This window comes from Sus scrofa, chromosome 15, assembly GCF_054392235.1.
Source record: "Sus scrofa isolate SSC_HxYL_T2T_F1_AM1 chromosome 15, Sscrofa_HxYL_maternal_Yorkshire_Landrace_v2.0, whole genome shotgun sequence".
NCBI classification, from domain to species: domain Eukaryota; kingdom Metazoa; phylum Chordata; class Mammalia; order Artiodactyla; family Suidae; genus Sus; species Sus scrofa.
Genome location: NC_139397.1, coordinates 51,551,870 through 51,564,888, shown reverse-complemented (window position 1 = coordinate 51,564,888; position 13,019 = coordinate 51,551,870). Strand labels below are relative to the sequence as shown.

General features: G+C 41.4%; 2 protein-coding genes across 19 annotated transcripts in view; one reads left to right on the top strand and one right to left on the bottom strand.

Moving 5' to 3' along the window:
- Window positions 1–13,019, bottom strand: part of MCPH1 (microcephalin 1) — a 251,965-nt gene that overhangs the window by 146,351 nt on the left and 92,595 nt on the right. The gene's annotated exons all lie outside the window — the stretch shown is intronic.
- The window catches only part of ANGPT2 (angiopoietin 2), a 50,024-nt gene that overhangs the window by 33,158 nt on the left and 3,847 nt on the right, over window positions 1–13,019 (top strand). The window contains exons 4-8 of one of the 2 annotated variants that reach the window (XM_005671650.4): window positions 791–1,023; window positions 2,972–3,099; window positions 7,782–7,883; window positions 8,446–8,612; window positions 12,393–12,523. In XM_005671650.4, the coding sequence (XP_005671707.1) occupies window positions 791–1,023; window positions 2,972–3,099; window positions 7,782–7,883; window positions 8,446–8,612; window positions 12,393–12,523 (761 nt within the window). 2 annotated transcript variants of the gene reach the window in all.

Genomic DNA, 13,019 nt, shown 5'->3' with positions numbered 1-13,019 from the left:
TGGGACTGGGATAAATTTAAAAGTTGTAACTAAATTTCTAATAATAATTATTAATACTGATTGTTAATGCTTATAGGTAAGACCAGTAATGGGTAGTTTAGTCCCTTAGCTGAGCAAGTTGTTTCCAGGGCTAAAGATTCAGAAGATGTTACTGCTCCCCCACCCGGAAAGAATAATAGACTCAGATTATTTGAATCAGAAGGGGTCTTAGAGGTCATTATCTAATCTAATGCCTTCATTTTAGATATATTTATTTCTCTAGGTGGATTTTCACTCAGATCAATATATATATACATGATATACACCCAAGATCCAAGATCCAGAGAGAGGAGAGACTGCCTCAGGCAACACAGGGGTCATGGGTGGAGGCGAGGTTCTCAACCTAAGGCTCCCCCATTGACCCACAGATGCTCCCAACACATTACTGGTCACCATTTACTGTCCACATTCCTCTTTAGCAAAACCACGGTCTTCAAATGCATTGCATGGGGTAACTTCTAATTACCAATCTTCCATTTTCACCAGGGTATTTTCTCCTATGTCACACCCATGTCATCTATCTGATCTCCTCAGCAAGTCTGACAGCTTCTTCAGGGCTGTGACAACATTTTGGGATTTTATTACTCCCTTAACACTTAACAGAGTGCCTTGGAGAAGTAGAAATTCAATAAATAGAAATAGTTATAGCTTGTATAAGGATTATGAAACTGATTAGGTTATTTACAAAGCACTTGGTTTTGATGACAACCAGAAAACCCTTCAGTAACAAACAATTACTTCCCTTTACAAGTTTCCTGGAAAAGAAAGTTCTAGATATGGAAGACAAGCACATAGTTCAACTTCAGTCAATAAAAGAAGAGAAAGATCAGCTCCAGGTGTTAGTATCCAAGCAAAATTCCATCATTGAAGAACTAGAAAAACAACTGGTGACTGCCACGGTGAATAACTCAGTTCTCCAAAAGCAGCAACACGATCTGATGGAGACGGTTCATAATTTATTGACTATGATATCGACATCAAACTGTAAGTAAAGCTTATATATAAGTCCTTTTTTGGCTTTATTTGCCGTTGGAATTTCAAAATTCTAAAAAACTCTTATCATTCAAAAAGGGCACTATAAAAAAATAAATTTACTGAGTTCCCATTAAAAAAAAAAAGGGCACTATATCTATTACACATTTCATATAAATGCTTCATAGGGTCTCAATATGGAACTGACTAAAAAGAAAGAGGAAGAGAGAAAGGGGACTATATATTTATAGTAATTAATTATTATGAGGCAAACCACCCCAAACATATTTTTGACTCATGAGCTCAAAGAGCCTACTCTGAGTTAGTTCTATCACTAACTTGATGTAGGGGGCTGGGTAAGTTGCTAACATATAGTAGACATTTTTTATTTTTTAAGAAGGAAAAGCAGTAGTAGGACCACAGGGTTGTTGTGAAGATAAAATAAGACTTGCAATAACTGACATATACCTGGTATCCAAGAAATGCCAGTTTTCTTCTCTTACCACATCCTCATCTACAGCTTGCTTTCCCTGTTTCTGTTTTACCTTTTAACCTCTCTTAGACATTAGAGGGAAGATATTAATGCATCTTCAGGCTTTAATTAGAGACATGGTATATAACCTGTGTGGTATTTTTAAGTGTTTTCCTTAAGCAATGGGTCTAGTTCTTACCATGGTTTATTTCATAGTGTCTTTTCAACTGTATGCTTTTGACACAGATCCAAAAGCATACAGATTACATATGAATCACAGAGAGACACTTTTCTCTTCCACAAGAAATATGCTCTCACATTTTTCTTGAGTCATGTAATTCTCCCAACTTGAATAACAGAAACACACAAGGAAGCAAACAAAAACTGTGGTGCAACTTCGATGCTAAGTGGCAGGTTTTACCCCAGGTTGCTAGTTTGCAGTATGTGCCTTCTAGCTAGTTTCATCCTCTTATAACTTAGAAAAATCATATTTTTTTCACATCCATAGAAAAGGAAAAGACAATCATCTGGTGCCTAGTGGACTAAGACAGCATGAGGTGTTAACTTTGATGAGCCAAAATAGAGAAAAACCATGAAGCTCAGACTCCCGCAGGGGAAGAAAAAAAAAAAAAAAAAAAAAAAGCAAAGGAAAAGACCAGCATAGCCTTCATGGGCCCCAGGCGTCTCCAACAGGTGTGTGGACGGGCCACCCAGCTATGATGCCTGCCTGTACCACCTGGCTAGAGACCTAGGCTAGGTCAGTCTCTAGAATGAAGTATAAATAAATACCTGCAAGAATACACATACACAAACACTTTTTAAAAATGTGGCAAAAAAGGGGATTGGGAAGTCTAAATGCTGAGAGTAGAATTAAAATTGGAAAGAATTTCATAGTCCTAGACTTTACAGACATAAAAGGAAGAATTTCAAAGACACAGATGAATAAATGTTAGTTCCCTCTTTAACACAAGCTATTATGAGACAGTTGCTAAAAATCCAAAGAATATTAAATGTCTTCACCCAAGAGTCTAAAGAAAGGTGTAAAGATTTGGTCTCAGATTTACAAAAAGAAAGGAAAATAACCAATACTTTGGCTTAGACTGGGCAATGGATGCAGCCAGTGTAGAGCTAACAGTATTTCTAGGTACGTTCTTTCTCATTCTTCTGTAATAACTTTATCTGTGTCCACTCACGATGGAAGATTTTTTTAAAAGTAATAGTTTATTACAGCCGATTGGGAAGTACCTGCGTTACATAACCGTTGACGAGAAAAAAAGGAAGTATGGATTATTGGTCACAATCTTTGAGAATTAATATGAAACAGGCTGAAGGAGTAACTTTTTTTGAATGCTAAAAACTAGCCTCTCCCTTTTAGTTGTTATAAGAATTCAAATGGGATAAAACTCACCAAATGAGGCCATCTCGAAATGATAAAGTTTTACCTTTTTGTGAACTCCTTTTAAAAGCTTTCCTATTTTTGAAAAGCAGCTAAGCACTCCCTTGTTGCTAAGGAAGAACAAATCATCTTCAGAGACTGCGCAGAAGCATTCAAATCAGGACTAACAACCAGCGGCACCTACACGCTGACCTTTCCTAACTCCACTGAGGAGACCAAGGTAAGGGGTCAGTCAGCTTCATGTTTCCACCTCCTTGAGGCATGTCCTTTTATTTTTATTTTTGTTTTTTAGGGCCAAACCTGCAACATATGGAGGTTCCCAGGCTAGGGGTCAAATCAGAGCTACAGCTGCTGGCCTATGCCACAGGCACAGCAGTGCAGGATCTGAGCCATGTCTGCGACCTATACCACAGCTCATGGCAATGCCAGATCCTTAACCTATTCAGTGACACCAGGAATCAAGTCCTCAAACTCATGGTTACCAGTCAGATTCGTTTCCACTGCACCACAACGGGAACTCCAGGTCCTTTTATTTTTATTTTTTAAATAATTTTTTGGCTATGCCTGTGGAAGTTCCTGGGCCAGGGATCGAACCTGCACTTCAGCAGTGACAACACTGGGCCCTTAACCCTCTGAGCCACCAGGGAACTCCTAATACCTCCTTTTAGAGGAACTGCACACTTCACACACCATGGATACTTTCCAGCTCCACTCAGAGCAAAGCAAGAAACACTGACTACATGTAAAGGCCTTGCCCAGGGCTCCGAGTCCAACCACTGGGCACAGAACACTGACCGTGCATGTTAACAGTGTAGAAATATCTTATTGTGCATCTATCTCATACATAAAATAATCTGCTTACTTTCTCCTGGCATTTGGCTTAGTCCTGCATACTGTCAGCTGTCTGCTTTCAAATGTTAGACTAGCTTCATTCATTTCAAAGAAAATATCTTCCAAATACCAGAGTTCGAATAACCATAGTTTATCTTTCATTCTTTATTTCAAGTAACAATGGTATTCCACCCGAAAAATGAAAAAAAAAAAAAAAAAAAAAGCTCATTCAGCTTGCAGCTACAACAATCACACACAAGTTTCCCCCCAGACAGCCATGGCACTTTGACGTGCAGAAGTGGTTTATACCCATTTCACCAAACAGGAAATAAAGACATGTACACTAGGGGTTTAATAAAACTGATCACTTTCGCTGCTTTGTCAGGGGCGGCCTGAGGTGAAGCTGGCTTTTCCCCAGTTGCAAGTGCGTGGCTGGGGGGCGCAGCGACTCCGGCACAGTTCACAGTTCACTCTGGCCACTCCCTTAGTTCATGCTTTGGTGCTGGCAATTTCACCCACTAGTGCTTTTGTGTCATCACCATAAAGGTGGTCACAGCATGATGAGTTGTAAGACAAATCACTTGCACAGAGAGCAGGTGGTTTTTGTCCCAATTACCCGGAGTTTACTCCAAGGGTAAGCTCCTAAGTGAACCACAACCAGAGCTTCCTGTCAGGAGAAGCCAGTGTACAGCTAACTTGGTTGTGCTCAGTCATTCTGGATTTCTCAGGGAGAAATTTCTCCTGAACCGGCTTTGGGGGATGTTAAGCTTTACATGAGGGAAAAAAAAAAAAGTCACTTCCCCAGGAGATATTTCAATGTGGCTTCCCTTAGAGGTTTGATAAGGTAAAACATTATGTGAGAATCAGTGCGAAGCGTTATATAAATATTGGATGACTATAAATGTTAAATGCCTATAAATAAGTTTACCTCTAACTGTAAAAGCCGCAACACATTGAATGACCAGAAACACTTAAGAGAAGGCACTTGATGCTGTATGAAAATGGAAATTTTAGAGGCTCCTAAAAGTATGATTTCTTTGAACTTAGGATTATCCTCAGTATTTAACATGGTAATAAAGAAAAATACTTTAAAAATACAGACATTAAGGGTTTAAAGACATGGAATTTGAAACAGTAACATACACCTGCTTATGAATTTAAAAGATAAATATTGTGCTATTCGAGACAATACTTTCCAAAGAAATCTTTCTAATTCATTCATGCTGTTTTAAGTCAACCCTGCCAATCAGTTAACGTCCCCAGTGCCCCAGAAGAGCCGCATCGGGGGTGACAAAGACCCAAGTCTGCTGCAGAAGAAAAAGTAATGAACAGCCTCTATGCTAAGCCCTCAACCCCCTTTCCTCTCTGTTTTCGAGCCAACTCTCTGCAGGCCATTGACAGTCACCAGATGTTAGTCTCTCCTTGGTCTGGAGGCAAGAGGACAGGAGCCACAGGTAGAGGATTTGAGGAGACTACGATGGGGTTCCATCCACACAGACCCAGGGGGTGTAACCGTTTTCTGACTCTGTGCAGCATCCCTGCCCCCTTCCACTATAGCAACCCAGAGGCCCTGCTGTAGGGAGAGGAAAATATGCAGCTCTGGGACAACGCAAGTCCAGGCCATGGCTGGAAACATTATGATTTATGTGCCTTTTACACACACGCAGTAAAAACAACTCATTTACACAGCAGGGAACAACAATTTTTGAAACCTCAGTTTTTTCACCCCTAAAATATATGGTCCGGATTAAGTTACCTCTGGAGTCCCTTCCAGACTTCAGCCTCTGTAATTCATAACCTGAGCGAGTCAGATAGATGTGGATTTAAATTCCAACCCTGTCAATGTGTGCCTCTTAGCAAGTTGTTTACCCTGGGTGAGGCCTCAGCTTCCTAATGGGTGACGTGACGTGACACTCCTAGTTTTTAAGAGGGAACTACAGAGATGCAGCAGCCAGCACAGGGCATGGGGCTTACTCTCCATCAATGGCTGGGAGCTGTGACCATTCTGAGCTCCCCCTAAAGGCTGCAAGAAAAGCTCTCAGCACCCAGGCCTGCCCTGTTCCATCCAATTCCAGAAGAGAATGTTTACTAGATCAATCTTGGGGCAGATCTCTTCCAGAGAGGCCCAAATATTTCTACTTCTTTTCTGAAGAATTCCTCAGGTTTTTGTACAAGATAGTGCAAGATATCAGAAACTTCAGGGTGTGGTTTTGCTAGTTAGAGACATTATTGTTTCCTTCCCTAAACTGCAAAGGACACCTGACTCCTAATGTTTATCTGTTTGCTGTTTAATCACTCACTCACCAGGGTCTTAGAGCTGAAGCATAACATTTAAATCAAGCATTATCTGCTGAAAGACATCAAGCTCTAGAGCAAAATATGAGGTCCCTGAGCCAAGCCAGGGTGTGCTACTCAAAAACCCTAACTGCCCTCAGGGTTGCATTACTGGAGCACTGAGGTCTTGAGCATTATCTGAGGATTTATGCTCTTCCCACCCTGCTGTAATCTACTTCATTTTCATCAGTGCCTTGTGGCTACATGGATAACTCCATCCCAACACCATCTTTATCTATCTAACCATAATACTTCAGTTTTTATAAACGCTCTGCTCTTTTCCCACAATCTAGGCAAAGAAATTTTAAGAATCTGTTCTCCTGATCCTATCATTGCCTCTCAAAGGCTAGAGAACATTATGGCTGGACAATTCAAGCCCTAGTAGTTCATGCTGGGATCACTTTTAGCTCTGATTCTCTAGGATTTTAGCTCACAAATGCAGTATTGTCACATTTAAGACCACTTGGCCAACATGATCTCCATTATTCCCCCCAAAGACCAGGGAAAACAATAAAACAAGAATATTCCTAATTTGTTTTGAATCATATTTACTACCTTGTAGGCTATAGGGAAATTTATCTTAACTTTCTGGAAAACTTCTTCGATCTATTATAATCTCATTATTTAAAACTATTTGCATAATCTTATTTTTCAGGGGTTTTTAATTTCATAATAAAACTCCAGCTGAGTTGAAATTGAGCATGCATACTCTTAACCCAAGAAATAATTCCGTGTCCTGAAGAAGTTTAAACCCATCACGCCAGTTTAAAAGCAGAACTCAAAAGAGCTGAAAGGGAAATACCATGGGCAGTGAGCAAAGTGCAGAGAAGCCTGAAGGCAGGGCCTGTGGGCTGGGGCTACCAGGATGCCCTCAGGTCCCACATGTCACTCTGGGTACAGGAGAGCCTTCTGCCTCTTTTTTTTTCTTTTTTTTTTTCTTTTTAGGGTCACACCCATGGCATACATATGGAGGTTCCCAGGCTAGGGGTCCAATCAGAGCTGCAGCTGCCGGCCTATACCACAGCCACAGCAATGCAGGATCCGAGCTTTGTCTGTGCCAACACCACAGCTCACAGCAACGCCAGATCCTTAACCCACCGAGCAAGGCCAGGGGTTGAACCTGCAACCTCATGGTTTCTAGCTGGATTCATCTCTGCTGTGCCACGACGGGAACTCCTAGGAGAGCCTTCTGCCTCTTGTTCTGAGGGATGAACCAGGCCACCCAACTCTGACCACACACGGAGGAAGCCTAACAGCCCCACAGCTTTGCAGGGTTTTGGAAACCCCACAATGCAAGTCTCCCTTTTACCCAACTCTCTGCAGAGGTGAAAAGGACTGGTTACCAACACAAAGGTTTTCATGGCTGAGAGCATGAGTCCATGGATTTCCACAGGGTAGAGATAAGAGGTTTGGGGCCAGCCTGCCAACATGTCCCCTTCACAACAAATCTCTAAGGAACAGTGATCTCTGGGTCAGCTGTCGGCAGGGGCGACAGATGATAATAAGGTCCTATTTTCATCAACACATCCTGTTACATGACTGTTTGTTTTGCATCCTCAATTTAAATTCATGGTTTTCAATTTCTTAAAAATCCTCTGCTGCTTGGAAGATTTACCCCAGAGAACCCCATCAGCCCTGGTCTTACTAAAAGTATCTCTGTCCATCTTGCTTCTGTTATTTAAGACAAGATCCAAGTCATGGAGCTCACCAGGCAGTAACCATGCATTCCTGTTGTAGGCTTACTGCGACATGGAAACGGGTGGAGGTGGATGGACAGTTATTCAGCGACGTGAAGATGGAAGTGTTGATTTTCAGAGGACTTGGAAAGAATATAAAATGGTATGAATATTCTTTAAACCATCTGAAAATAATTTCCTTTGTGAAAACTAACTTTGAGAATGTGCACAATCTTTGCCACAAATCCACAACTAACCAGTGACTTTCGACCATTTTTTTTTTATTTTAACCGAAAGGTTCTTGGTGTTTCAGTCTCCCTGTTAAAGAAAAGTCCTGTAAATGCAATGTAAACTATATATCAAAACAAAGGCATGCAAATGAGAGGCTTATTTTTAACGGCAGGCTTAGCATTTTGGGGGTAAACTGCTTGTTTCATAGTGTTTCACACATCTAGAAACAGAGCTGTCTATGCTTATGTTTCCACTGGTGGGTGGTGCCCTGAGCTGCTCTAATTACCCTAGTTTTCTTCTAGTAACAACTTAGTTCCTTAAAACTGACCTTTAGAACATCTTTCTTATATGGAAGACCCCAAATATTCACAGTACAGGAAGGAATTCCTGCTGAATATCTGATGTTGTTCCGTGCTAAATTGATGGACTACTGCTTTCAAATATGTGAAGAGAAAAGTAAGTAAAGTCAGTGACTTTCCCAAATCGGATTCCAGGGCTTTGGGAGTCCCTCAGGCGAACACTGGCTGGGAAATGAGTTTGTGTCACAAGTGACCAATCAGAAACGCTACGTGCTTAAGATACACCTGAGAGACTGGGAAGGCAACGAGGCTTACTCACTGTATGAACACTTCTATCTCTCCAGTGAAGAATTCAATTACAGGTAAGGAAATTATACATTATTTAGAAAAGGTAAGGGAGGTGCTGGTGATGGCTCAGAAAGCGAGGGCCCCTCGGTATTAGTGAGAATCTAAACTGCACACAGGCTACCTGAAAGGGGAAAAACATCTCGTTTCTCAGAGTTCTTTGCTCTCTTTATGAAAGTTTCTCTGACTTGTTTTTTACAATATAAGGGAAGCTTCATGAGGACAGAATTTTGCCTGCTGTGTTTGCTCTGTACCCTCAGAGCACAGATGAACTCTGCCTTTAACAACTATTTGTAGACTAGGTAAACGTTGTGCCCTATTATAAAATGTTATGCCAATGTCACAACAGATGTATACCTGTGACTATACTGTATTTTTCCAGATCTTAAAAGTTAAATCTATCTTTTCAAAGTTTCAAAGCGTTATGCTCCATCCCCCAGTCAGGATAAGCCGCTGAGTCCCAAAGTGGCAGAAGGAGGTTGGACAGTCATGCAATCAGTGCCTTGGCTCTGCTCTAGAAACACCAGCCGATGCTCAGCTTTCCCAAAGTATCTGCCTCCTCCCACCCATCTGGAGGAGCTAATCTTGAATGTTCCAAGAAAAGCATGGGGAAGTTTTGACTGGGAGTTTACTCTTTGGCTCTAAAATGCAGTGAGAGTAGACACTGAGCAGGAAAGGGATCACGACGACATCCTGGGTGAGGCAAGGGTGGTAAAGGCACATCTGTGCATGCTGCTCTGTAGCAAGGGCTCAGATGCTCACGTCCATGGTAGGGCAGAGGAGAGGGGTGGGGTACACAACGCCTGGGCTCAGGCACCAACACAGCCCTGAAGGGGTCTAGTGAGCACAGACGGTAGCTTGTGGCGACTTTGGTGATCATGGAGTACACATTATGAAATACTCAGGTCAGAAATAAATAAGCCAAGTTCAAAGGGAACATTGCAGGAGACAGGCATTACCTGGCACCCAGTCTCATCTCAATCCCATTAATGCTCAACTCAGATCCTCTGCTCAGTAGAAATACAAAGATCTGAGTGATCTGGGAGACTGAGCCCACGATTTTGAAGCTGCTGAACTGGCTTCCTAGGGGAGGCTGACAACAGACAGCATGAAGACACAGCCAGCTTGCCGAACAGCTACCTGAGTACTGCACAATGTCAGTGTCCTGCGATATAAACAGTGGGCCAAAATTCAGAAGCATGTTTGGAAAACAGATAATGTGCGGCATGCACTGATATGACGTTTATGTGAAGTCAGTGAAACAAAGCCCGTCAGTTCTCCTTACAGGAAGAGCAGGGCTGGCTAGTCAGATGAATGAAAAGATAGGTGTTTGGGCCTCTCTGTAGCCCCAAATTGACTCCAAAAAGATCTAAATGTCAATGAATTTTGAGACATGAGTGGTTGGTCATTGTTTTACCTCCAAGCTAAATATTTTTTTCAACTGGAAACAGGAATCTACAACAGAGGAATTAAAAAAAAAAACACAAAAATTAAGGATTAGACTGTTTATATAAGAAAATTTTACAAAATGGGTCATTACCCTTATATACTGCCATTATAAAAGCATTTTAAACTTGGAATGGTTTTTAACAGATACTTCCTTTAGAAACGCAATCAATGTTTGGATATGTGATTTTAAAAAGCACACATTTGGATATGTGATTTTAAAAAGCACACATTTGTTTAAAGCTCAGTTTAATTTAAGACAGGTACTATGTTGAAAAAATTATTATCCTAATAAAACATGCCAATATGATAAGAAAACTCTGACCTGACTAAACTCATTAATAACCGCAGATGTTTCAGAATGCCAGTTGTATGTAGCAGCTAAGTTTTTTTTTTGTTTTTTTGTTTCTTTTTTTCCTAGAGGGATTTTCCCCAAATGTTGAAAAACTGAAAAATATATAAGGAATGGGTAAATACATCAATAAAATGATTCTTTTTACTAAAACTAAAATCTATTTTTCATGTAATAAACATAAAGAGCTGGTCACTTTTCACATACATTCTGGCAGTTCTGTATAAACACTGAAATTTAATTATTAAATGGTTGCATTACCTCTCACTTTACCCCACTGTGATATAAAAGCAACGGATTCTGATTTAAAGCAATTTCAAGAATGCGACTATTCTTAGTAACCAAATTTTCAAAGAAGGCAACTTTAAACCAGTGGGCCATACAATAGAAGGATCTCAAAAGATATAACCTTTCTGATAAAGACTTATAAAAAATAGCACTCTCCCTTACTTTGCTTTGGGGAAGTTTAATGAGTTCCACTAGGACTGCAATTGTTCAAAGCAGAGAGGAAAGTTAAAGGGAGTGAAGCAAGGGGAGTGGTTTATTGCAATCCTACCTAGGATTGTGAATAGTGAGAGGGGCCTGGTCAGAAAGGAAAGTTAGCAGAACTGACACAAATGTTTTGCAGCAGGTATACAGAGGCTGGGCCAGGGTCATTTTTGAAAAATGAGAGCAAACTTGAAATTCAGAAACCTGGTCAATGCCTTATGATGAGGTTTCCAGAGCTACAACAGTACCAACCATTAAAAATCTGAGTTATTAACACAAAAGTGAGGTGGGACCAAGGCTTTGTGGGACTCGTTTGACATGCTCCCTCCCCCTGCTACTTCCTTGATGGCCAAACAGCCCTGGAGGGTGTGCACTAGAATGGACATGACAGGGCAGTGGTGGCACCTGGTGCCAACCCCAGCTCTGCCATCAACACGATGATGTACCTTTGGCCGAGTACCCATCTGTGAACCTCAATGAACTTATATGTAAAAACAGAGGTAACGTCTGCCTCTGGTTCAGTGCACATGCCATGAAAGTGCCTGGTCCAGACAGTCCCCCAGGGAAACTTTCCACTTGTCTCCACCTTCTGTTCAGACATAAATTCCAGGAAATTATACGTCTTCCAAGATAGCTGCTAGCAAATGTGCACAGGTGTTCTCAAGGCGAGCAGTGTCTGCTGGGCTGCATGGATGCTTCTCCCTCCAGCGTTGCAGGGTTTGCTTTCAGGGTCCCCAGGACGAGAAGCCCCACACTCCACATGCCACACACACAGTGACCTCACCTTCTGCATGGCCATGAGCCATCACCAGAACCCTGCCCTGGGCTCTCTGTGCATCTGCCCTGGACCTCCCTGTGGCAGGGCTCACAGACCTGGCCCTTCCTTCCTCCCTTCCTCCTCGGCAGGCACACACCAGATTTTTGCAATATCCTAAAAGCATGAACTGTTATCTAGGGCCTAACTTAATAATACATGTATTCTTTTCTCAACATCTGGCAGGCTTACTCCGATACTATTCAGAAGCAGAACATCTGTAAGCTACACAGTTGGTAGATTTCTATCCAAATTCAGTGGCCATGCTTTGCTATCTGGCCTCCCCACTCCCACTAGTCAGGGAGACTCATTTGCATGTGGCCGATGCCTGGACACTTGGAAAGAGGAGCCCCTTGCAATGCATTTTCCCTCCTCCTGTTTATCTGAAAGCAGCAGAAAAATAAATTATAGGGCCCCCGAAGTCCCTGCCGAGACTTGTGCAAGTGATATGCACTGAAGGTTTCATGAAAACATTCCCTTTGCCTAAGGATCTGATGATAAGTTGGTTCCTGTTTATACCAGTGCAAAAACACTTTGTCCAGAGTGTGCATTAGTGCACTCACCAGCACAGAAGGCATTCCTGTAGAATGAAATTCTTCATGGTAAAAAACTTTCCACTAGGATAAATCAGCCACCCAAGCAAATTATGTTCTGCTTTTTTTTTTTTTTTTTTTTTTTCCTTTTGCATGCTCACAGGATTCACCTTAAAGGACTTACAGGGACAGCCGGCAAAATAAGCAGCATAAGCCAACCAGGAAATGATTTTAGCACAAAGGACGCAGACAACGACAAATGTATCTGCAAATGTTCACAGATGCTCACAGGAGGTGGGGTGAATTTTCTCTCTTCCTATTTGCATTGGCAGGGAAGGGGTTCACAGAGTGGATGGCTGGCTATTTGGACTTCAACCTGTGACTGGTGACAGTATCCAAATTCCATAAATAGACTTACTTGCTCAATACAGGGAGATTTGTTTTTCACTTTTTCAGACTGAGTTTTATGCATAAATGTGATACTGAGCTAGAATTGTCAGCAGGCCAACTGTGTCTCTTCAGGACCTGCCCCTGGCAGGAGAGGGGCCATGTGACTTGCAGCGAACTCGCTTGAGTTTGTGCTGAGTATCAGTTATTGTGTGATGGTTTAATTCCACTTTACTTTATTAAAAAGGTTAAAAAATTCAAAATGGCAGCCAAAACAGTGATATAAATTCATTACTATGGAAATGTTTCCAATTAATAATTTATTGTTCAAACAAGGACTTTTCAGTTGTCTTTTTTAAAAAATTTCATTACTATATAGAAAATATTTATGCAAAGAAACTGA